Source organism: Protopterus annectens, chromosome 10.part0 (genome assembly GCF_019279795.1).
Source record: "Protopterus annectens isolate FY-2018-M chromosome 10.part0, PAN1.0, whole genome shotgun sequence".
NCBI lineage: Eukaryota > Metazoa > Chordata > Ceratodontiformes > Protopteridae > Protopterus > Protopterus annectens.
The window spans coordinates 638,101,705-638,124,776 of NC_056744.1; the positions used below are offsets into that span (position 1 = coordinate 638,101,705).

Below are 23,072 nucleotides of genomic sequence, written 5' to 3' on the forward strand. Positions count from 1 at the left end.
ATCAGCTTTAGGGCATCTCCAACAGAGAGCTTATCCAGATGCTAAGACGATGGATGAATTTCATTGCCCCTGACTACCTCAGAATTGTGGGCACAAGATTTTATGAACCTTGAAATAACCAAAATTTATTTATTTTTTATTTTACATTTGTTGACCGGGATAGTCCGTGTGGGTGTGAGCCCATTTTCAGCGGAGGCCCAGGGAGAAAAGCTCCAATAAAACAACATTGACAGGTACAGTGTCAGTTTTACAAAGAATTTAACAGAAATATCTAGAGACAACAGAGAAAGTACAATATACAATAGGCACTTTAGTGAAAAGGAGAAAGTTATTTCAGTATAGTAAAGTCATATATATATATATCTATATCTATATCTATATATATATATATCTATATATATATCTATATATATATATCTATATATATATATATCTATATATATATCTATATATATATATATATATATCTATATATTTCTATATATATATATCTATATATATATATTTCTATATATATATCTATATATAAATATATCTATATATATATATATATATATATATATATATATATATATATATATATATATCTACATATATATATATATATATATATATATATATATATATATATATATATATATATATATATATATATACACACACATACATATATACACACACTTTTTTTTTTTTTTTTTTTTTTTAGGGGAGGGGTCCATCTTTAGTTGATCATTTGATTATACTTTAATATGTGTACATCTGTATACCCTTACAAAAGAAAATAAATTATCAAATTATACTCTTATTGTAGGCAGCTGACAGGTGGTGTTAACAAGTGGGAGTGGGGTATAAATGGAGACTATAAAATTTAGGGGATGAAATTTGATGTGGGCTTATGTTGTTGCTGGCTTGGTGCAGGAGCAGAGCCAATTGTTAGTGAGGTGGTCTTTGAGCAGTCTCTTAAATTGGTGTAGGTTGGTAGCATTTAGGATGTGTTGAGGGACTGAGTTCCAAAGTTTAGAAATGTGGTGGGAGTAGAAGGCGTCCCCGGCTTTGTTGTTGCTTTTGGATACTTGGAGGAGTGTTTTATGTGAGGATCAGAGTTGCCAAGTGTTGGCATATGGTTGGAGTAACTGTTGTAGGGCTGGGGTTCTGTTTGGCTTGTATATTAGTTGGTGAGTAAAGACATGTTGGGTATAGGTTAGATATTGTGGGAATTCTAGCCAATTTATTTGTTGTAGGGCAGAGGAGTGGTGGGACCTATATGGGGAGCTAGTGGCGAACTTGGCTATTTTATTGTAGGCTGATTCAAGTTTGGTAAGGTCAGGTTAAGGTTTGTAAAGATGGGAGAAGCATAGAGAACAGTAGATAAGAGATTAGTCCTGGTGATGCTTAGTCTAGAATGGCTTGTTTGGAAAGGATTAATTCAGTAAAGAGAGCCTAGTTTGATGTGTTTTTTTAAAGGGTTGAGAGAGGTGTAGGTCGAATTTTAATTTGCTATCAATTGTGACATCTGGTAATTTGGTATGTGAGCTGGTGTTTATGATTGTGTTATTGGAGGAGTGGATTTGAAAAGTGGCTGAAGGATTGGGTGCTTTGGTGGGCATAAAGAGCATGAGTTTGGTCTTGTTTGGGTTCAGTATGAGGTTAGTGTTAGTTAGCCAGGATTAAGGATTGTTGTGTTACAGCCTGTAGTTTTGTTAAGAGAGGGGGTAGAGTCATCTGCACATTAGATGACAGAGGCGAGAGATGTGGATTTATGGAGTTGATTTGCGAAGATGGTAAAAAGTAGGGGGCCTAATATGGAGCCTTGTGGAACTCCTGTGTTAACAGGGAGCAAAGATGATAGCTCCTGTTGCCATCCAACAGCCTGCTGGTGTTTGGTTAGATAGCTGTGGAACCAAGCTAAGGAAGAATGACTGACATGTAATGTGGCCAGTTCTGACAGCAGTTTGTGGTGTGAAACTGTGTCGAATGCTTTTGAAAGATCTAGAAAGATGGATGAGACATTTATTCTGATTTCTGTGTTAATTTATTGTGTCAGTAAAACTGAGGAGGGTGGTTGTGGTGCTGTGGTGGGGGCGTAAACCATGCTGTGTGTGTGTTAGGAGGTTATTGGAGAGAAGGTAGTTTAGAAGCTGGGAGTGAATACATTTTTCTAGTATTCTGGAGAGAGGTGAAAGAATGGCAATGGGCCTGAAATTAGTAAGCTCCACAGGGTTGCCACCTTTATGCAGTGGGGTGATATAGGAGAGTTTCCATATTAGTGGGACATGGTTCTCAGAGACAGAGCAGTTGATGAGGATAGAAATGGGGTAGGCTACGACTTTGGAGACAGCTTTGAGGAATTCTGATGGGAGGTTGTCAGCGGCTATGCTGGTGGGCTTGAGCTTACTAAGTAGTTTTTTTATGGCATGGGTTGGGACGGGGTTAAAAAAGGAGGAGTTTACACCCTCATTGTTGGCTACGGGGATTGTAGTAGTGGTGTTTTGGTCACAGTCAATAAGTGAGTGATTTGTGTTTATAAAAAAGGAACTGAATTGTGTTGCAATGTTATCATTTGATGGGGGTGCGGTAGGATTGGGGGTGGACGTACTACCACCAGGTTGCAGGAGTTTGTTTATAGTGGCCAAGAATTTTTGGGGGTTGTTTTTGTTTCTTTGCTGTGCAGTGATGTAGTAGGCTTTTTTGTCAGCTTTTATCTGGGATTTGGCTTTATTCCTAAGTTGTTTGAAAAGTAGAAGGTTGTCATTGCTTTTGTTAGTTAGCCAGTGTTCCCATGCCTTATCCCTTTTTTTAGTAGGTCTTTGGTGTTGTTTCTAAGCCAGGGTGTGTTATGTTTTATTCTAGCTATTCTGTAGGGGGCCAGTCTGTTCAGGATGTTGAGGAAGGTGGTGTTAAATTGTTGAACAGCGTCATCTAGTCGTAGTGTTTTGATGGGGGGGGGGAACCAGTTCATTTGTTGGAAGAGGGAGTTGAAAATGTGGGTATTAAATTTTTTCTTGTTGCGGATTAGCCTATAGACTACTTGTCTAGGTGGACTAAGATTGTTTCTGATTAGGGTATGTGGGTAGGTGGTCACTTATGGTACTGGGGAGGCATCCTGCTAGAAGGGGTGTGTTATTTTTATTTGAGAGAGTCCAGTCCAGGACGGATTGTCTGTTGGAGGTTTTGTCTACTCTTGTGGGTTTTTGTATGAGCTGGAAGAAACCATATACGTTTATGAAATTGGACAGATTATTGGAATTATAGGTGGACCAGTCAGTATTGAGGTCACCCATAATTATGGTTTCTTGGTGGAAGGTTGTGGATAGCCAGTGAAGTATGTCTTCAACTCTGCTAGTGTTATCTCCTAGAGGGATACAGATAGCCACTATGATTAGTGTTTTGTTCTTGTTGATATTCAGTTTGGTGATGAGTAATTCTGCATTGTTACATGTAGGAATTGTGGTGTCGATAACTTCTAGGGCTAGATTTTGTTTAAACATTATTGCTACACCTCCTCCACGTTTACTTTGATGATCGAGTCTATATATGTTGAACCCTGGGGGAAGTATTTCATTGTTTTTGACATGTGGCTTAAGCCAAGTTTCAGTCAAAATGGTTATGTCAGGGGAATGGAAGTCAATTAGTGCATGGAGGTCATGGATTTTGTTTAGTATACTTCTTAAATTTATATTAAGGAACACCAGGAAGTGTTGTTTGGGGTGAAGGGGTATGGTGGGGTTGATTGAGGTATAAGTGGTAGTTTGTTTATTGGTAGTCTTGGGGCCAGGGTTGGGGTGGATGTCACCACTGAGTTTTAGTTTTGATAATATATGAAATAAAGTTGTTATAAGTTTGTTTAGTTGTTTGTAGTTTCTAAATAGTGGTTCATTTTTGTGTCTGGTTTGATGGTATTTAAGTGGGAGGTAGTCTATTTCTGTGTTGTTGTAGTGGTGGGTTATGGGCAGTGGAGAGTTGATGGGGTGGTCATAGTAGATGGGGGTGTAGAAGTTAGTTAAATAATAAAGAAGGGCTAGTGTGAATAGGTTGGCTGTGTGGAGAGGTAAGGTAGTAAATAGTGTTCATTTTAGTGGATGTAATGATGTGCGTTTTAGTGAATGTAACATTGTGTGCTTTATTAGGGTGTTGGGGATGTTAGAGTGGGATTACCAGCGTGTGGTTAGTGTGTGTTGTGAGATGTTGGAGGGGGAGGTGATAGTTGTGAGTTTGCGGGTATGTGGTAGAGCAGAGATTAAATCAGATAGGAGTGTGACTATGTGGAAGGTCAGAGCAGCTGAATGTGTAGGTGGATATGTGTTGTATTGCAATGGTGGGGGAGGGGGCTATAGTGGAGATTGGCCTGTTTTGATTACAGGGTGTGACAAATGTTAGATGTGTATGAAACAAGGGTTGTTTGTATTGACAGCATCAATGTATTGATAGCATTTTGTAATGGTAAAAAGGGTAGGGACTGGTAAAAGGTAATTGGTAAAATGTGGGCTACTTTATAATTCAAAATTGTACAGGTGGTGATTGGTAGACACGTGACTGTGAGTGGTTAGGTTTAGATATATTTGAGCGATTTGGGGGCAGGAGGGAATGGGGGCAGGGTAGGGGAGGAGCGTAGCGAGGGCGGAGCGGGCAGAGCCAAGTTCTATAACTGCACAGCAAGGAACAGTCACTTAGACTACCAGGTACTGTGAAAAGTATCTATGCAGCTGACAATTTTGTAGACTAGGAATTCTTAGAGAAATAGAAACCTTATGCCGGAGTGAGTATGGAGTGGGACAAATATGGACAAGTGTCTTGGAAGGAGAAGACTGAGTAAATGATTCCAAACTAGAAAGTATTGGGTTTAGAGAGATATCTGGTGGGGGTTACCAGTAGTGTGCACTCCCTGAATACATTCTAATGAAATTTACAATCATAGAAGGGTTAAATCATTAACATACACTGTAATATTCCTGTACTTTAAGTAAACTGGCCACAGACTTTTGGAGATGCAAATACTATGAGAATACATCAAAGCGAGAGACAATATACCTGAAGGATAATGTATCACCAATTCTGACCATGCACTGTTGAAAATCAGGGTATTCTAAACAGAGATTAGAGCACTGCAAGTTTTACAATACAACCACATTATTCATTGTATTTATCACCTTATATCTGGTGAGTTCATACTACTCATGCACAATTTCCAGCAAAAGGCATTCAAGTATTAACAAACATTCTAGAAAGGAGCAGTTTCAAATGAATTCTGTACCAAAACTTTGACAGCAGCACATAGCCACAATGCAGACATTAAGTCTGCTAACTTTATATCACACTTTGGGCAGATATATTTGACATCAAGATATAAGGGCATAAGAAGAGAAAGACGTAATACTTGCTGTGTCATAATTAAGTCTAATCACCTACCAGGGCTGAGTAACAGTAACACTAAACTTTGGACCAGGATGCTGCAAAATCCTGCATCAAGGACCCAATACATCCACAGCAATCAATCACTTAGAAGTAATAGATACAACAGCATTTAGAGTATATGCTGCTTTCCCCATCAAATGCAATAATCTAGTGCAGTCAAATAAAATGCTGGAGAAAGTAACCTGAAACCAAAAAAAAAAGCCTGAGTTGAGAAACCTTAACATTTGAGACCACTGCAATTTAGCTCTGCCCTTCCCCCTCTTGCATGCGCACGCACTTAGAAGACTGTCTTAGTCAAGTAAATAACAGGACAGAATTTTAAAAATATCAAGGCACCTCTGTGATAACTTTGCCATCTATTTTGACCATAGGGCTGAAAAAAAACTGACCAGTAAACAGGATAGGCTTTCAGTTTTAACAGTGCATTATCACACCTGTCTTTTCTATGTCAGCTTGTATGTGACCACATCAGGTCCATTAATAGCGTTTCCAAGTCTACTACAGTAGTCAATATCCCCAATTACTCACACGAGCCACACAGCAAAACCCTTTTTGCTTCTTCTTCAAATTACCTCACACACAATCTTCAGAAAGGGATTACGCCAGGAATTCAGAAGGAAACTAGCAAAATTCTCAGTGGATGCAATAATTTATGGAGTAAAAACATGCTAACCAAGACGGTTTTGCATATAATGGAAGTTTTAGCATCACTCCATGTCAATGACACTTCTCTTTTTATAATTGACTAAGCCTATTTCATCTTTTCCTGTAAGATGATACATGTGGATGGGACATGATTCTTCTATAAGCAACGCTCATAACTGGAAAAGGTTTAGTAACCACTTAATGCCTTAATGACCTCAAGCAAATGCCTTAAAGACAAATAGGATTTTGGAGGGCTACTGATATATCTACTTCAGACTACATATTTGATCTGTAACTCCCTGAAAAGATACAGCTTCGGTAGTATTATCAGACAGAATCTGTCTTAAGGAATTTGTACTATTAAAATAAAACAAACAGCAGGTAACTTAGCCTATGCCATACAATGACATGAATGGTGAAGAAAAGACCTCATTAAAACAAATGGTGGCTGATGGATTAGGACACAAGTGTTTTCTTCATGCTGCGAAACAATTGAACCCATTTCTTCCAGCAAAGCAGAAAAGAATCTCCACACCACATGTTCGAATACTGCTCTGCATCCAAGCAGACTCCCACAACCAGAGACTAGATGTAATTAGCCTTTTTTTTTATTTTCATTTATTTTATATCCTACAAAGACTTTAAACACTCTCAAAATGTTCCACAACACTGAATTGTCCTTTTCAGGATTTATCAAGTACAAAATAATACCATTAGCAAATGAAGCTAGATGCCAGTATTGATGAAAAAAGGATAGTACAGTGCCTGCATGATCTGACAGCGTGCTTCAAAAGCTAGCAGAAATATTTTATAACACAAATTTTTCATCCAAGAATTTATATCATGAACACATTTTTCACAGTCAACCTTAATTTTTATATCAACATTAGGGAAAAAGTTATTGATTGCTAAAAGTGCACGGCTTCTACTAACCCAGGTGCAGCGGAAAATCTCATGAGGGTACAGTTTACAGCAACCACACTGAGTGGCTGTAGAGAGCAGGGCTCATGGTTTTATCCACTGGAAGAAAGTTCAAAATACAAAGTACAACATGGAAAAAAGTAAATCACTGGACTTTTGATAAAGCAATAATTTAGCACATTATCAGCCAAGCATCTCACAGCAGCAAGTTTGTACCTGTTCTTGCTTTTGTTGAAACCATATAGATACAAAATTAGGTTTTCTTTCTTCAAAACGTCCACGGAAAATAACAGGGGGTACTGCTTCATAAGGAGAATTGTTCTGAGCAGGTTCTATGGAAAACAGAAGAAAGGTAAATTCAGCAAAAATTAAGGTCCAGGTAAACAAACTAGCAACAAAGGTTCAGCATGGATGGATTACAAATTGCCACACCACAATGTTTACTGTCTCAAAGCAGAATTCCTAACTATTCTCTTAGAGGAACTATCACTTCTTTTCAAGTCACCAGCAGCAGTGTTAGAAATGTAAGTCAAATAATTTGGTCAGTAGGTGAGGGGGTGGCTATGTACTGAAATGTCTACAATAACCACTAGTGACACTACCAAAATAGCCAAAAAGCAGCAACATATCAACTGAAATAGCCTACAATACAAATAAATATGTTAAAATTCTGACAAACAGATAAGATGAAAAAATAAGACTTCAAAAACTGCAGAATTAGCTACATCCTTACATGTTCACATTACTCTTGAGACTGGAAAGACTACTGCCATTCTGCCAATGCTGGGCAGTTCTGACTTTAACATATTAGGAAACATGGATTTTAGTATTTATATCAGGGACCTCCACTGTCCACAGAAATGTACAGTTATTTTTACCAATTAACTTGCTCAAATTTCAGCATATACATTAAAAGACATTTACAAACAAAAAAACAATACAACACTGTGAAGTATGTTTTTAACGCATATGCAACATCCTTACTTGATTTTAAGTTATGTAGTCACAGTATAGAGGAGATTATATTCCATTATAAGAAAACTGACTTCATGTCAAAATTCTGAACATACATGGCAACAAGAAAGATTTAAGATTATTAGTTCTCAAGTTCTGCAAGTAGTTTGAGAGAGAGAGAGACCATGATGACCTTGTGGAATGGTGTACACACATGGGCACAGACACAGATGAGCTATATACTCTCTTTCATTATTTCTTTCTACAGCTGGCCTGACTTCTGCCTCAGTATACCTGTGAGCTGTTCCAACTGAAGTTCTGCTGCCACTGGCTATTTCAGCTTTGGCAATAGCATTTTTCATAGGTTCATAGGCGTGTACTAGGCCCTGGAGCCTTTACAAACATAACTCAAAGGATTACCCTGATATCGTGCCACCCAACCTTAGTTCCCAGTGCCTCTGTCGAGTAGAGCCACTGGAGTGATCCCTGGGTGAATTTTCTATTTCCCATCCACTCATCAAGGTTGCTCTTGAAGAGGGCCAGTGAGGTGCTCTGTTTGACATGTATGGGAAGTCTATTCCATAGCAAGGGCAGTCTCTGGGTTATCAACCTGGCCCTCCAGCACTTTCTGTTGATTGTGGTAATGAGGTTAAGGTCACTGGAGCGTGTGGTGTGGAGGGATTGGGATTCCTTTAGATGCAGCATTTCTAACAGAGCTGGATCAGACATGGCTTTGTATGTCAAGCAGAGATCGCCTCTAAGTAAGCGATATGAGACAGAGAATAGTTGGAGCTTTTTTTTAATCAGTCCATATAGGACAAGTGTTTAAGGCCTAGGATCCTCTTTGTGAGGTACTTTTGCGAAATGTCCATGTGTTGCAAGTGTCTAGTGAGGTACATGCCAAATGCGGCATTGTACTCAATGACTGGCCTAATGAGGGAAGAGTAAAGGGAGACAATGACCTCTTTCTTCCTGGACGCAAAACCCTTAGTAATGAGATGTGCCACATAGGACTTTCTGACCACAGTGGCAATGTGGTGGTCAAAAAGAGAGGCTATCAACCTGTGTTCCCAGATCTCAACACCTTCTGTGTTCAGTGGACCACCATCAATGTGGTAATACATGGGAACCGGGTTTTTCCCAAAGGGGATGACAACACACTTTTTGGCAATGAGCTTAAGGCCATGGTTCTGACACCAGTCGTTGGTCTCAGTGAGGCCTTTCTGTAGGATGTCAACATCACTTGGGGAGTTAATAGCAGCTCCCAACTTGCAATCGTCTGCGAACTTTGTCAGCCAAAGACCCTTTGTGTTGGCCTGGACTTCAGAGAAGTAGATACCAAACAGGAGAGAACCCAGGACCGAACCCTGTGGGACTCCACTCATGACTGGTCAGCAGTCTGACTTAGAGTCCACTACTTTCACACTGTGGGTTCTATCTGTGAGCCAGTTTGCAACCCACATAGTGATATAGGTATTGACGCCTAGCTTAGTAAGTTTTTCTATGACTCCTGAATATGGAATGGTATCAAACTCCTTGGCCAGATCAAGGTAGGCTGTGTGAACCACCTTTACCTTCATCCACAGCTCTGGTGACCGACTCAAATAAGTCGACCAAGTTGAGCAGGCATGATCTACCCTTCAAAAAGTCAGACTATGCGGGATCCAGAGTTTGGGAGATTCCCTCTATCCTTGTTTATTAGGTTCATGATGATGTGGTCCATAGCTTTGCATATCAGACTCGTCAGGCTAATGGGGCGATAGTTCCCAGGGGGTCTGTTGTCGCTCCTCCTTTGTGGAGAGGGATGACTGTAGCAGTGCGCCACTCGGTAGGGACAAAGCCTGAGGTGAGGCTGTGATTGAACAGGGCAGACAGGTGAGGTGCCAGTTCACTCTGTAGTTCATGTAGAACACAGGCAGGGATATTGTCAGGTCCCATGGAAGCTGTAGTCTTGGCCTTGGACAATGCTGTTTTAAACTGTGCAGCAGTAATACTGGGTGCCTGGCAATCTACTGGTATTGTGATTGGTCCTTTTTTGGGGGGGGGGGGGGTTAAAGTTGGCAATGAATCTGCCGGACAATAAATTGGCAATATCTGTTGGCTCGGTATAGCAGGTACCATTGTGCAATAACTCAGAGCAAATCTGGGTATTGCCATGGAGATTCTTTACATAACTATAGAAGGCCTTGTGGTTGTCTTTACTATTTGCTGCAATTCTGTTTTCATAGCTAGCTTTAGAGGATTTGATGAGGGATCTCAACTTTTTGTTGAGGCTGATAAAGAAGTTTTTCCAGTCTTAGGACTTCACCTTATTCTGCATCAGTTTCCTCCTTCTGCTGTAAAGTTTGTTTATGGCAGGGGACCACCAGATTGGCTTACTTTTTTTGGAGGAGAGCGTCTTGGTTCTACTGAGTATGGCGAGATCCATGCATTTATGTATGTGTTTGTACAGTGCACTGGTGTATGATTCAGCGGTCATGCAACTATTCTCCATTTGCATGGGTTCTATGAAGTTAGCCACCTCTGTTTTTAGCCTAAGTTAGCTTTGGAGAAGTTTTTCATGGTGGTTACATTTCCGGGGGGTGTGCTAGAGACGTGGATTTCCATGGTGATTAGTTTGTGGTTGGCTCTAACCAGGGAAGAGTTAACTATTGGTGTAGAGCAACGGTTGCCCATGTTAGTAAAGACCAGGTCAAGGATGCTGCTAACTCTAGTGGGGTTAAGAAGGAGCTGGTCTAGGGCATTTGAATTAATGAATTCCAGGAAACGTTGGGCAAGTGTATTGGTACACTATTAGTTTTCCTAGTTAATGGAGGGGTAGTTGAAGTCGCCCAGTATGTGTGTGTTAGGTTGGACCTTAATATTCTCCAATGTGCTTAGGAACGTGGAGTGCGAGTCTTGGGACATTGTTGGGGACCTACAGCAGGCTACGACTTGAATCGGTGTCTTACCCAATGTTAGTTGCACCTGAAGTATCTCTGATGCATTATGTTGGGCTACCAGTCTGGAGGTGTACATATCCTTTATGAATAAGGAAACACCACTGCCTTTGGAGCTTCAGTCTAATTTCTGGGGGCAAAAGGTGTGGAATGAGTTACAGCCTGGTAGTGCAGGGGTGCTTTCTGCTGCCTTGAACCAGGTCTCTGTTACAGCACAAATGTCGATGTTCTCCATTTTAAGGAGTGCTTCGAGTGAGTGCATTTTCAGATTTAGACTTCTAGTGTTGAGCAGCATGACCCTCAGATTGCATTTGTTTGTAGCTGTTACAGTGGTAATTTGGTCTTTGGAACACCGCCTAAAAAGGCACTATAGGGATGGCAAGAGCCTTGGCCATTATCCAGAAGCCCTGGAAGCCCAGGGGTGACAGATGCAGGCCATCTCTGGCAAAGCATCGAGGACCATTAATCATGTCATCCTAGACAGACAGATAGTGGATCCCCTTAGAATGACACCAGAAACTTAGCCAATTGTTGAAATCGATCATTTTCTGCTTGTACTGTGGGGTATCATTCTGGGTAATGGTAGGATGCTGCTCAGGGCTAGGGTCATACCCACCTGGGCTACATAACCCGAGAGCTCCTCCATGTCTACTTTCATGTAGTCCACGGAGGTACATCTCAGGTTATTCACACCCACATGTACAATGACAGAGTCATATTTGCACCTGCTGTTGAGAGACCTGAGTGCGTGCGTTATGAGGCGGATCCTGGCACCTGACAGGCAGCTGACTGTTACTTTCCCCTTATTCAACCTAGTGAGTGGGACATCAGTGTGCCTCACTATACAGTCACCTATGACTAGTGTGTGTTGGGCGTGCTGTTCTGTCTTAGGGGTTTTGGTTGAGTAGCACACTGTTTAGGAGAGTTGTGTGTCTCGTGATTAGTGTTGTGTTGTGGTGGTCGAGTGCGTTTCTGCCTTGGAGGTCTCTGCTGTTTGGGTACATTTTTATTGAGAGCCTCCTCGAAGGTGGGTGTGTGGTTTTTGTGCTTTTAGGTGAAGGCAGTGCTGGTGTGTGTTCTGGAGGGCTGTGTGTTCCATGTGGTGTGGTGCAAGTGTTGACCTTCTCCTCTTGACCAGCTATTCCGGTCTGGTCTTCAGAGTACGTGGCTTCAAAATTTGGATATACAAGTGCATCTCTCGCACGTATGAGTGTTGGGAGGTAAGAGGAAAGGGTTGTCAGTGTACATGAGGGGGTTGCTACATTGCTTCAGGATGCCCAAGTTCACCAGGTTAATAGGAGAAATCACAGGGAACTGACCTTTAGACATGCCTGGAAGGGTGGGTATTAATAAGTACTGGAGCTTCCCTAGTAGACAGTTTAGTGCTGGTAGCACTTTTGTGTGCTACAATAATTGCTACAAGAAGTCTGGTAAAGTGCTAGACTGATCAATGTCTTTCGGCTTTTTCCCGGTTAGGGGTCGCCACAGCGGAACTCCGGTCTGCGAATGATTGGCAGTAGATTTTCACGAATGCCGAGGTGCCAGCTTGACGTTCAACCTTCAACGAAGGCATGCCCATTTATGCATGTCTTTCGAACGCCCACCCAACCACGGGGAGGAAATGCAGACTCCACACAGAAGGCACTTCCCGCACTCCAGGCGAGAATCGAACAGGAGAACCTCTTGCTGTGAGGCAACAACGCTACCTCTGTGCCACAGCGGATGTTTAAGCTAGTAAAAGTGCAGGAGAGGAGAGAACTAGCAGGTCTAAGGGAAAAATTGAAGAGCAGACTTTGACACCGCTCAGAAGCTACAAACAGTCCTGGATAGAGCAAATCTGTATCTGGACTAGACTAGTTACAGGAAAGGCGGGAAAACAAGCGCAAACGCGGGCTTTTAAACATGAAAGTTGAAAGATGGAAAAACCTGCCCAAACGGACAATAAACTACAATTTCTGGGCAAGAAACCACTCCTCTTGTGGTAGACAGGCTACCTAGTGCTTACCACTCCCACTGACAAGCTAGAATGCTACCCTCCAAAACAGAAAAGCTTGGGGGGGCTCAGAAGCTTACAAACGGTCCTGGATACAGCAAATCTGCATCTGGACTAGACTAGTTACAGGAAAGATGGGAAACCAGCGCAAATGCGGGCTTTTAAACCAAAGTTGAAAGAGATGGAAAAAACTTCCCAAACGGCCAATAAACTACAATTTCTGGACCAGAAACCACTCCTCTTGTGGTAGATAGGCTACCTAGTGCTTACCACTCTCACTGACATGCTAGAAGGTTTCCCTCCGACACAGAAATGCTTGGAGGGCTGAGAAGCTTACAAACTGTCCTGGATACAGCAAATCAGTATCTGGACTAGACTAGTTACATGAAAGGTGGGAAATGAGGGCAAATGCGGCCATTTAAACCAGAAGCTGAAAGAGATGGAAAAAAGTACAGTTGTGTGCACTTAACATAAATGTAGATGTTCAAGTGTATTCACTGTTGCAGTCATCACATTTGGGTTATCTGCTTGCAGTAGCCCTGATCAAAGTCTTGGGTCCTGTGTGTTGGTTGCTGTCTCATCTTCCATGAAGTCAGGTAGTCAGGGGTATAAAGCATGCAGCCGACGCCATTACATCAGTTTTTCTTGCCCCAGATGTCAGGTACCCCCATAATGGGAAGCAATTATATACAAGGTTACACCTCCAACAAAAAAGCAAATACACCAAAAAGCTTTAAGCATAGTAAACAAGAATAGAGGTATAGTCAATAGAAGTCAGTGGGCTGTAGGGAGGGTAACCAGGACTGCAACAGTGAATACACTCGAACATCTACATTTATGGAAAGTGTACACAACTGTACTACGTTCTTTGTGTTTCACTGTTGCAGCCATCATATTTGGGTAGATTCCCAAATCTAAGGATGGGAGGAGGAGATTAGAAAGCATTAGGACCAGCTATAGAGCCCTGCAAGACTGCAGTGGCAAAGCCAGCTCTGGATTTAGAGAAAATTGGTAAATGATAATGCTTGGTGAAAGTATGTACAGAACTCCAGGTAGCAGCTTCTAGGATGTCCCTTGGTTGGGACACCTCTGAGAAAGGCTGTGGAGGTAGATGCAGCTCTAATTGAATGTGGTCTTATCCCCTGTGGGGTAGATTCACCATGGTGCTTATAGCAGAAATGAATGCAATGGCCTATCCATTTAGAAATGGTTTGCTTTGAAATAGCCTTCCCCTCTGCCCCTGCAGCAAATGCAAGCTGCAGCTGTTCAGATTTCCTGAGAGGTTTAGTCCTGTCCAAGTAAAATCAAAGTTGTCTCTGCACATCTAAGGAGTGCAGAATACGTTCCCCTTTATTCTGTGGATTAGAAAAGAAGGTTGGCAAATGAATGGGACTGATTAAGTTCCACACTGGATACCACATTGGGCATGAAGGAGGGACTGGTCCTGAGGGACACCTTGTCCGCATGAAAGATGATGAAAGGCTCGACTGCCATAAGGGCCTGTAATTCAGACACCCTTCTTGCTGAAGTGATAGCTAAAAGGAAGGCTGTTTTCCAAGAAAGGAATTTCAGCTCTGCATATGCAGCTGGCTCAAAAGGAGGTAGAGTGAGTTTTTTTCCAATAAAAAGTCGAGGTCTCAGGCTGGAGTTGGGGCTCTCCTGGGTAGTCTTAAGTTTCTGGCCCCTCTGAGAAACTGCTTGAGCAGTGGATGAGAAAAGAGGAGTGGTTCTGTGTTGTAATGAGCTAAAATGGCTGAGGCATGAATTTTGATGGAGGAAAATGAAAGGTCCTTGTGAAGCATCTCAGTTAAGTATTGAAGAATCTGAGGTAAATTGGACACTGCTGAGCCCATCCCCTGAGTTTGGTTCCAGGAACAGAATCTTTTCCATTTTACAGCATAAGATTTTCTAGTACTAGGCCTCCTTGCCTCCAGAATGACATCCAACACTTGCTTAGTGAGGGATGGTAACGGAGAGATCAAATAATTAGCCAGGCTGCCAGGTTCAGGGTTTGAAGCTGAGGGTGCAGAATATGGCTCTCCTGCTGGGACAGCAGGGTAGGGGTCTGAGGCAGATGCCATGATGCCAGCAGTGAGACACTGCGCAAGAGGGGGTACTAGTGTTGGCGTGGCCAGTCAGGTGCAATCAGAATCGTCCTTGGTTTGTCCTGTTTGATCATTAGTAGTACCTTGGACAGGAGAGGCAGAGGAGGAAAGGCATAAACTGATAGGCATTTCCAGGTGAAGGACAGGGCATCCACTTTCCAAGCTTGTTTGTGGGGAGTCCTTGTGCAGAATTTGTCCAATTGGTAGTTCTGGGGGGAGGCAAACAGGTCTATATCTGGGCTCCCCATTTGCTTATCAACATGTCGAATGTCTGGTTCCAGTTTCCACTCGTGTGGGTCCATGAGATTTCTGGTTAGTTCGTCTGCCAGTGTATTAACTTTCCTGGAAGGTATTGAGCCTGTAGGTGCACTTCGTAGCTCAAGGCTGTGTTCCACAGAGCCATGGCTAGTCTGCAGAGAGGGTATGAGTGGGTTCCCTCCTGCTTGTTTATGTACCACATAACAGTGGTGTTGTCCGTCTTTACCATTAATTGTCCTGGAAGAATGTGGTCCTTGAAGGCTGTCACAGCACTCTGTACAGCTAACATTTCTTTTTGATTGATATGCAGGTGCATTTGACTTGGGTTCCATTTGCCCTGAATGCACTTCCCTGCCAAGTAAGCCCCCCATGCATAGTCTGATGAGTCTGTTGTTGGGGTTTGGGCGGCAGGGGGTAGAGTGAATGTCAGTCCCTTGTTTTGGTGGCAGGCCTCTGCCCATCAAAGAAACTCTTATCTGTAGGCAAGGTATGATAGAATCATTGCTTCTAGATCCTGAGAATGTTGATACCATAGGCTTTTTAGATACCATTGTAGTTCCCTCATATGCAGTATTGCATATGGAATTAAGATAATGCAGGAGGCCATGAACCCCAAGGCTTGCAGCATTTTTCTTGCAGATAGCAGGGCCTTTGTGGCCATTAGTTTGAAGTAGGCTGTTAAATGAACTTGTTTCTCTGGCGTGAGGAAAGCCATCTGGGAAATTGTGTTCAAGCTTGCTCCCAGAAATACAACTTGTTGACAGGATACAAGATGTGATTTCTTTTCGTTTATGGTGTACCCCAGAGAAGTTAGCAATTTTTGTACAAACGCCAGATGATTCAATAGTGTGTCCTGGCTTTCTGCCTGAATTAGACGATCATCTAGGTATGGGTATATCTGAATATTTCTTTGCCTGCAGAATGCAATGACTGAAGCTAGGCACTTTGTGAACACCCTGGGCGCAGTAGATAAGTCAAAGGGCAGTGCAGAGAACTGATCGTGCATGAAGCCTGCTTTGAAACATAGGTATCTTCTGCAAGATTCCCTGATTGGGATGTGCAGGTAGGCTTCCTTTAAATCCAATGTTGCCAACCAGGCATCCTTGCCAAGCATAAGAAGCAACTGGTGAAGAGTTAGCAGCTTGAATGTTGGGGTCATCAAAAATGTGTTTAGGATGGAGAGGTCCAGGATAGGACGCCAGGAGTTGTCTTTTCGGGGAACCAGGAAAAGTCTCGAGTAGAAACCTTGCCCTCTTTCCTCTTGTGGGACAGTTTGAATAGCCCTGATACCTGAGAGAGAACTTGCTTTTGAGCCTCTGCCCACTAATTTGGGGGTAGATCTGGCCAACCGTTTGGGGTTGGTAAAGTGTGAAAGTGGAATCTGTATCCTTGGGAAACTATATAAACTATATTTAAAACCTATTTGTCCTGGGTAATGAGTTCCCAATTTTTTGCCTGCAGAGCAATCTTTCCCCCAAAGGAGCAGTCAGTTGAGAGGGGCTTGGAAGTTTTAAAGTTAAGTAATTGAGACAGTTTACCATGGGGGGGGGGGGGTCTTACTACTCCCTGCTTTGGAAGTGGGATCCCTCACTGCTTAGTCCTGAGTACCTTGGGACTGAAGCCTGGGTGTTCTTCTGGTTCTGGGTTTGGACTGAGACGGCCTGGAAGAGGCAGGAAAGGACCAATTCTTAGAGGGCCAATGCCTACTAAATCTGGGAGGCTGTACTTGCAGGAAAATCTTTAACAGTTTGCATAGATTTAGGTTTTTCCTCCATCTTTTTAAGTACTACTTCTGCTTTGTTGCCAAACAGGCGGTTCTGGTTTAAGGGAGCATCCAGCAATTTAGCTTTAACATGATCTGGCAAAGATTGCGCCTTAAGCCAAGCATGCCTTCTAAGTACAGACCCAGTGATAGCAGCCCTGCAAGATGCCTCTAGTGAATCAAAACCATATTGCAAATTATGCTTTCCAACTTGTTCAGCAGAATGCATTAAATCCTGTAAATCTTTATTTTCAGCACAGTCAGGAATCAACATAATTTTCTGTTTAAGCAATCCAATAATATGCTGCTGATAATTTAACATATGAAACTGGCAGTTTAAGGCCCTAATGGCCAAGGTTGCAGAAGTGTATACCTTCTTACCCCATCTATCCAGCGCCCTGGAATCTCTATCAGAGGGGGTAGGATTTTTGGCAATGCCCTTGGGTCCCTGTGAAATGGCCTCAGGATCCGCAGTAGGATTTTTAAAGAGGAACTTGTGAGAGTCAGGAACCCTGTAATATCTATCTGGGAGCAGGAGGTAAGGAGTTAGGGGCCAAGCTAGATTCCGAAAAGGCATCATCAACAATGTCCAGTACAGGGGGAATAGCTAAAGGCCTGTGTTGGGGCAAGAGTAAGAAATCCCTAAGCTTCTTTTTAGAATCAGAGTAATCCCGGCTTCCCCAGCGAAAATGCTCCCTAGGAATATGCAAGGTTTTACCAAAAGAGAAATCCTCTGGAGGGGAAGCAGAGGGAATAGAGTCCTCTACATCAGAATCCTCATAGGTAGATAAGGGTAAATCCTGGTCATCAGAGGAAATAGAAATTTCAGAATCCTGATCAAAAGAATCATAAGAAAATTCAGTAATAGGTCTCTTAGAGGGGGAAGGTTGGCTTCCCCTGATTAAAGTAATACGGTATTCAGCCACTCTTCTCATTTGATTTTTAGGCATAGAGGCCTGACCATGCGGTCTGGGCATCAGTTTTCTAGGTATGGATAGAGTTTTAGGCCTTGAAGAAGAAGATGGCCTCTGTTTAATATGCAAGTCAGTAGGCCTGAATACACCCTCAGAAGCAGATGCCTGCACAGTGGCTCCGGACCCATCCAACGCAGAGACAGCTGCAGGTTCCACAGTTGAAGCATCTCGCAGCATACCGGACTCCGAATGGGTCTCAGTAGAGGCCTGTGAATCTGAAGTAGTGGGTATCAGGGGCTGCGAAAGCGCCTCACTGAGTACCGGCGAACTGGCGACTAGCTTAGGAGAAGCGTCGTTGGCAGCTTTGGACCTTTGTGGTCAGTCTGTGTCTTTATCTTTATGTTTTTTCGGAATTTCGGTAGTCGGGTGGCTTAGTGAAACCATATCTGGATAATTGAACCGAATACCAAAATATTTAGAAGCGTAAATATACAGACAAATAGTTCGTTGCTTAAATAAGGCACAAAACTGACGTTGTGGTCAGGGCCTAGGCAAGGAATACAGTACGAATGAAAATCTTTATGAGGTATTTGCTTTCCATAAGAAATAACAATTATTGACTTTTACTGACATCGGTTTAGGGCAAGAAAAAGTTTCCCCAACGGGGTACTTAGCTTTAGTTGAAGACTTCGGTTCTGAAACTTGAAAATTTCAGGAGTCGTCCGACCGGCACTTGCTAACTGCTTCTGCTTCAGGCACTGCATGGCAAGAAAGACTGATGTAATGGCATCGGCTGCATGCTTTATACCCCCGACTACCTGACGTCATGGAAGATGACAAAGCAGCCGATGCAGGACCCAAGACTTTGACAAACCGGCCGACTGAGGGCTACTGCAAGCAGATAACCCAAATGTGATGACTGCAACAGTGAAACACGAAGAACATCTGTGCAACGGCCTATAAACTACAATTTCTGGCCAGAAACCACTCTTGTGGTAGACAGGCTACCTAGTGCTTACCACTCCCACAGATAAGCTAGAAGGCTTCTCTCCAACACAGAAAGACTTGGGGGGGGGGGGGGGGGCTCAGAAGCTTACAAACAGTCCTGGATACAGCAAATCTGTATCTGGACTAGACTAAGTTACAGGAAAGGCAGGAAACAAGCTTAGATTATTTTTTTTACACTAGAACAGCACTGAAACAATTCAAGTGCAGTGCAAGGTAGCACACCTGAGTGTGTAGCAATATTAAAGCAAATAAAGTTTAGATAAATGCAATTTATTCAGACTGTATTCTGAACTGAATTCAATTTTAGTTTTATTCAACCCTGAACAGTTAAAAAGTGCCAAAAATATACATCAGCTGAGAAGCACACTCAGTCAGAACAAAAGGAGATTCCTGCAAAGTTTTTTTTTCATATTTGAAAACAGAACCATTAGAGATATCCATCTGGAATTAAGGGTTTTGATAAACATTCATATGGTACAACACCATCTCTGAAAGTTCATTTCTAATGCAACTGTGTAAAACAAACACATGTATTAGTAAACGGATGTTAAACCAACCAGCAGCAATTTAGAGGAATCTAACAGCAGATATTTAAAAAAAAAAAAGACGAGTTACTAATAACTACCACAATCTGTAAAGACAAAATATTACAGACTGTACTAAAAGAGTTAAGTAGTTTAAGAATGCTGCCCTCATTTCTGGGCTGGGGTTAGACACAGCCCTATAAAGGTTGCTATCTGGCTGTAAGATGTGAAAAGGGCAACAGTGACCATTCTTAGAGCACTATAAATTACAATAACTTGGTAACACAAAATCACTTTACTCTTCCTGTGAGTCAATGCTACAGTCCGCACACATTAGGGAAGATTTACAAAGCTGACCACTAAATAATCTGCGGTGGGGCTACAGAATTGCAGAGTAATTGCATGCACTTAATGGCTGGAGCACACCCTGTTTTGACCTGGATGCCAGGTCTAACCTGCAATCTTTGGAGAATGTATGGATGGAGGACCAGGTGTCTGCCTCCAACATATTGTTAGCACTAACCCCTTTTAGAAACAGAACAGTAGTAGCTATGACCCTAATGGAGTCTGATCTGATTGCTCCTTGTAGATCAGGAGTTTGGTAGCAGAACATAATACAATTAGCTATCTCTACTTAGAAACAAGGCATTTGGAGAAAGGCTAAATTTCTTATTTTCAGCAACACTACAGTCAATATTAACTCCTAAACTACTTAATCCAGCCCAATTAGTATCTAAGTTGCCTATGAATTATCTAGTGAATGTAGAATCTTTTCCTGGTTGTTCTGAGGTCTTGAAAAAGACTGACAGGCGAATAATCTGTTTTACAGCCACTTCTGTTACAACTATGGACATGAAGGAAAGGTTTTGTGCAGGGTGGCTATATCCTTGTGAAAGGTAAAGGAAGGTTGTTTTGCACACCAAGGCATGAAGTTCAGGCACCTTCTGGCAGAAGTGAATACTATTAGAAACACGGTCTTCAAGGACAAAAAAAAAGTAGGGAAGCTGTACTAACTGCTGGCTCAAACAATGTAATGGTACAATTTTTCCAAAAAAACTGAAATCCCAGGAAACCGCCAAAGTTCACCTAGGAGGCATAAGATCCTTCAGAAATTGCTTCAACTGCGGTCTGGATACCGAGGAGGTTCTACATGAAGACAGACCAAAATGGCATAAAGATGCACTTTTAAAATGTGCAAGCTAAGCCTGTGGATTTAAGCACCAACTACTACTGAAGAACTGGGGATATGTTCACCTGTAGTGCACCAGAAAAGAAGTAATGTTTTCTTGTTACCTAGGTACAGTCACCTCGTAACTGATCGCTTAGCATTCCTCATTACTTCTAGCATGTCAATAGATACAGGTGTTTAAAATGAACAAGTCCCACCATCCTCCAAACTGCCAAGTTTAAGGTATACATGTTGGAGTGTTAAGAGGGACCCTACGCACTGAGATAGGAGGTTCGTTCATGTGCTGTGGCAGCAAGTACATAGTCCTCCCCCAACGTCAAATGAAATAGATGGGAGAAGTGGTGATTCCTGGGTCAAAAGGTAGCAATTAGGGTAACTTCCAGCCCCTCCTCCTCGATGTATTTTTCTGTATGATCCGGGAAAGCAGAGGAACAGCATGCAGGGAGTATAAAAACAGACCTCTCTCTTTCATGCAGAAGGAATGCATTGACTAACCATTCTAGTCATGAGTTATGGATCAGTATTTATTTAGCGGTCTGTTAGAAGAAGCAAAGAGGTCTATCTCCAGGGCACCTCACTACCCCATCGACTGGTAATCAAAGAATGTTTCCCTGTGCAACATCTGATCGTGAATCTGCACAAGTCCTCCTTAAATGGTCTGCCATAGAATTTTCCTGAGCGAGACTATAGATTACCCAAAGGCACAGAATGCATTGCACAGCTTAATCCTAGCCCTGCATGACCAGCCTGGATAGGTGATAAGAATAGGCCCCTCTCCTGTCTATCTACTGCATCAGTCGCGTATTGTTTATGACTACCTTTGAAGTCCCTAGCATCTATAATGTCTTGAATGATTTTTAGGGCATAGATAACTGTTGGCATCTCCTTGAGGTTTATGTGCAGGATACTCTCTTGATACTTCTACATATTATGTACTTTGAGGTGTAAAGTGTAAACATGCATGGCATGAGGTATCCATGATGAGAGTGTAGCTAGGATAAAGGGCATCTCCTCATTTTTTCCCAATCTGTACCATCCACAAAACTAGTTCCCTTTTTACAAATGGCAACACTGGAATATTAAGGTCCAACTGTTGGGTCCCATCTATATTATTATCTGATACGCAGCTTGGCTAAGAGGACCATCAGGATAGTGGATGCCATATGGCCGAGGACGCTTAGGGCTTGTGTGGCTATTCACTGTGGTCTGTCTGCAATCATCTGGAACAGATTTGTCAGAGACTGCACTTATCCATGGGAAAGAAGTTTCTGCAGAGTTTGGTACTTAGAAGGGTTCCAAGGAAGACTTTTGTGAAAAACTGAAATTTGATTTCTGCAGGTTGAAACAGAGCACAGGATGCTCAGGTGCCAAACGGTGCATTCAAGTTCTCTATCTCATGTACGGTAGGAGCCTGGATTAGGTAGTTATCTAGGCTAAGGGTAGATATGGGTGCCCTTGGGTCTGTAGTGTAGTATCACAGAGGCTAGACAGTAGCTAAATTAAAAGGCAATGAAGTAAACAGGTAATGACATTTCACTGCCACAAACCTCAAGAAAGTACAGTTGTGTACACTTACCATAAATGTAAATGCTCCAGTGCCATTTTGCAGCCATCCTTGCCTCTCCCTAAGTCTTCCATCCACTCTTATTTCAGCTTTGGGAATCATCCCACAAGTCAGGATTGCAACAATGAAACACGATGAACACAGTAGAGTTGAGTACTCTTACCATAAATGTTGATGTTCAAGTGTATTGAGTGTTGCAATATTATTTCCCTCCCTCTTTCCCCTCTGGTCTTCAGGATGGGCTAGAGCATGCATCCTTTAACTTAGGGCGATTCTCTTCCCTTCCCCTTTCTCTATCTTGGAATCCATGGTCTCAGACCCCTGATCTCAGTGACATGCGGGGAAGCTCATCGGATAGGGCATCCGCCGGCTCCTGAAGGAGAGGAAAAGGAGTCTCCGATAGTCTGGTCGGCAAAGGGCTTCCACAGAGTGAAATCCCACAAGTCAGGACTGCAACAGTGAAACACTATGAACATCCTTCTGTATCCCTTGAAAATTCAGATATGCAGGGAAGCATCTTTGAAGTCAATAACAAAACTTTGAAGGCTAAGTAAAGGAAGAATTGCTTTTAGAGTTACTTAGAATTCTGCTGCCTTTAGTAAATTGTTTGTCTTTGGCAGATCCAAGTTTGGTCTCAAAGGTCTGCGTTTCCTTGGTACTATGAATTGTTCTGGTTGTAACCCTTTTCCACCTTGATTTTCTAGAAAGTACAGTTGTGTACACTTACCATAAATGTAGATGTTCGAGTGCATTCACTGTTGCAGTCATTACATTTGGGTTATCTGCTTGCAGGTAGCCCTCAGTCGGCCTGATTACCAAAGTCTTGGGTCCTGCATCAGTTGCTGTCCCTTTTTCCACGACGTCATGTCGTCAGGGGGTATAAA

At 42.3% G+C, this 23,072-nt stretch overlaps 1 protein-coding gene across 1 annotated transcript in view; it reads right to left on the minus strand.

Annotated features, from left to right (window-relative positions):
- Positions 1-23,072, minus strand: part of NDC1 (NDC1 transmembrane nucleoporin) — a 2,145,343-nt gene that overhangs the window by 642,491 nt on the left and 1,479,780 nt on the right. The window contains exon 13 of the mRNA XM_044085460.1: positions 7,195-7,310. Within this exon, the coding sequence (XP_043941395.1) occupies positions 7,195-7,310 (116 nt within the window). The remainder of the gene's footprint in view (positions 1-7,194; positions 7,311-23,072) is intronic.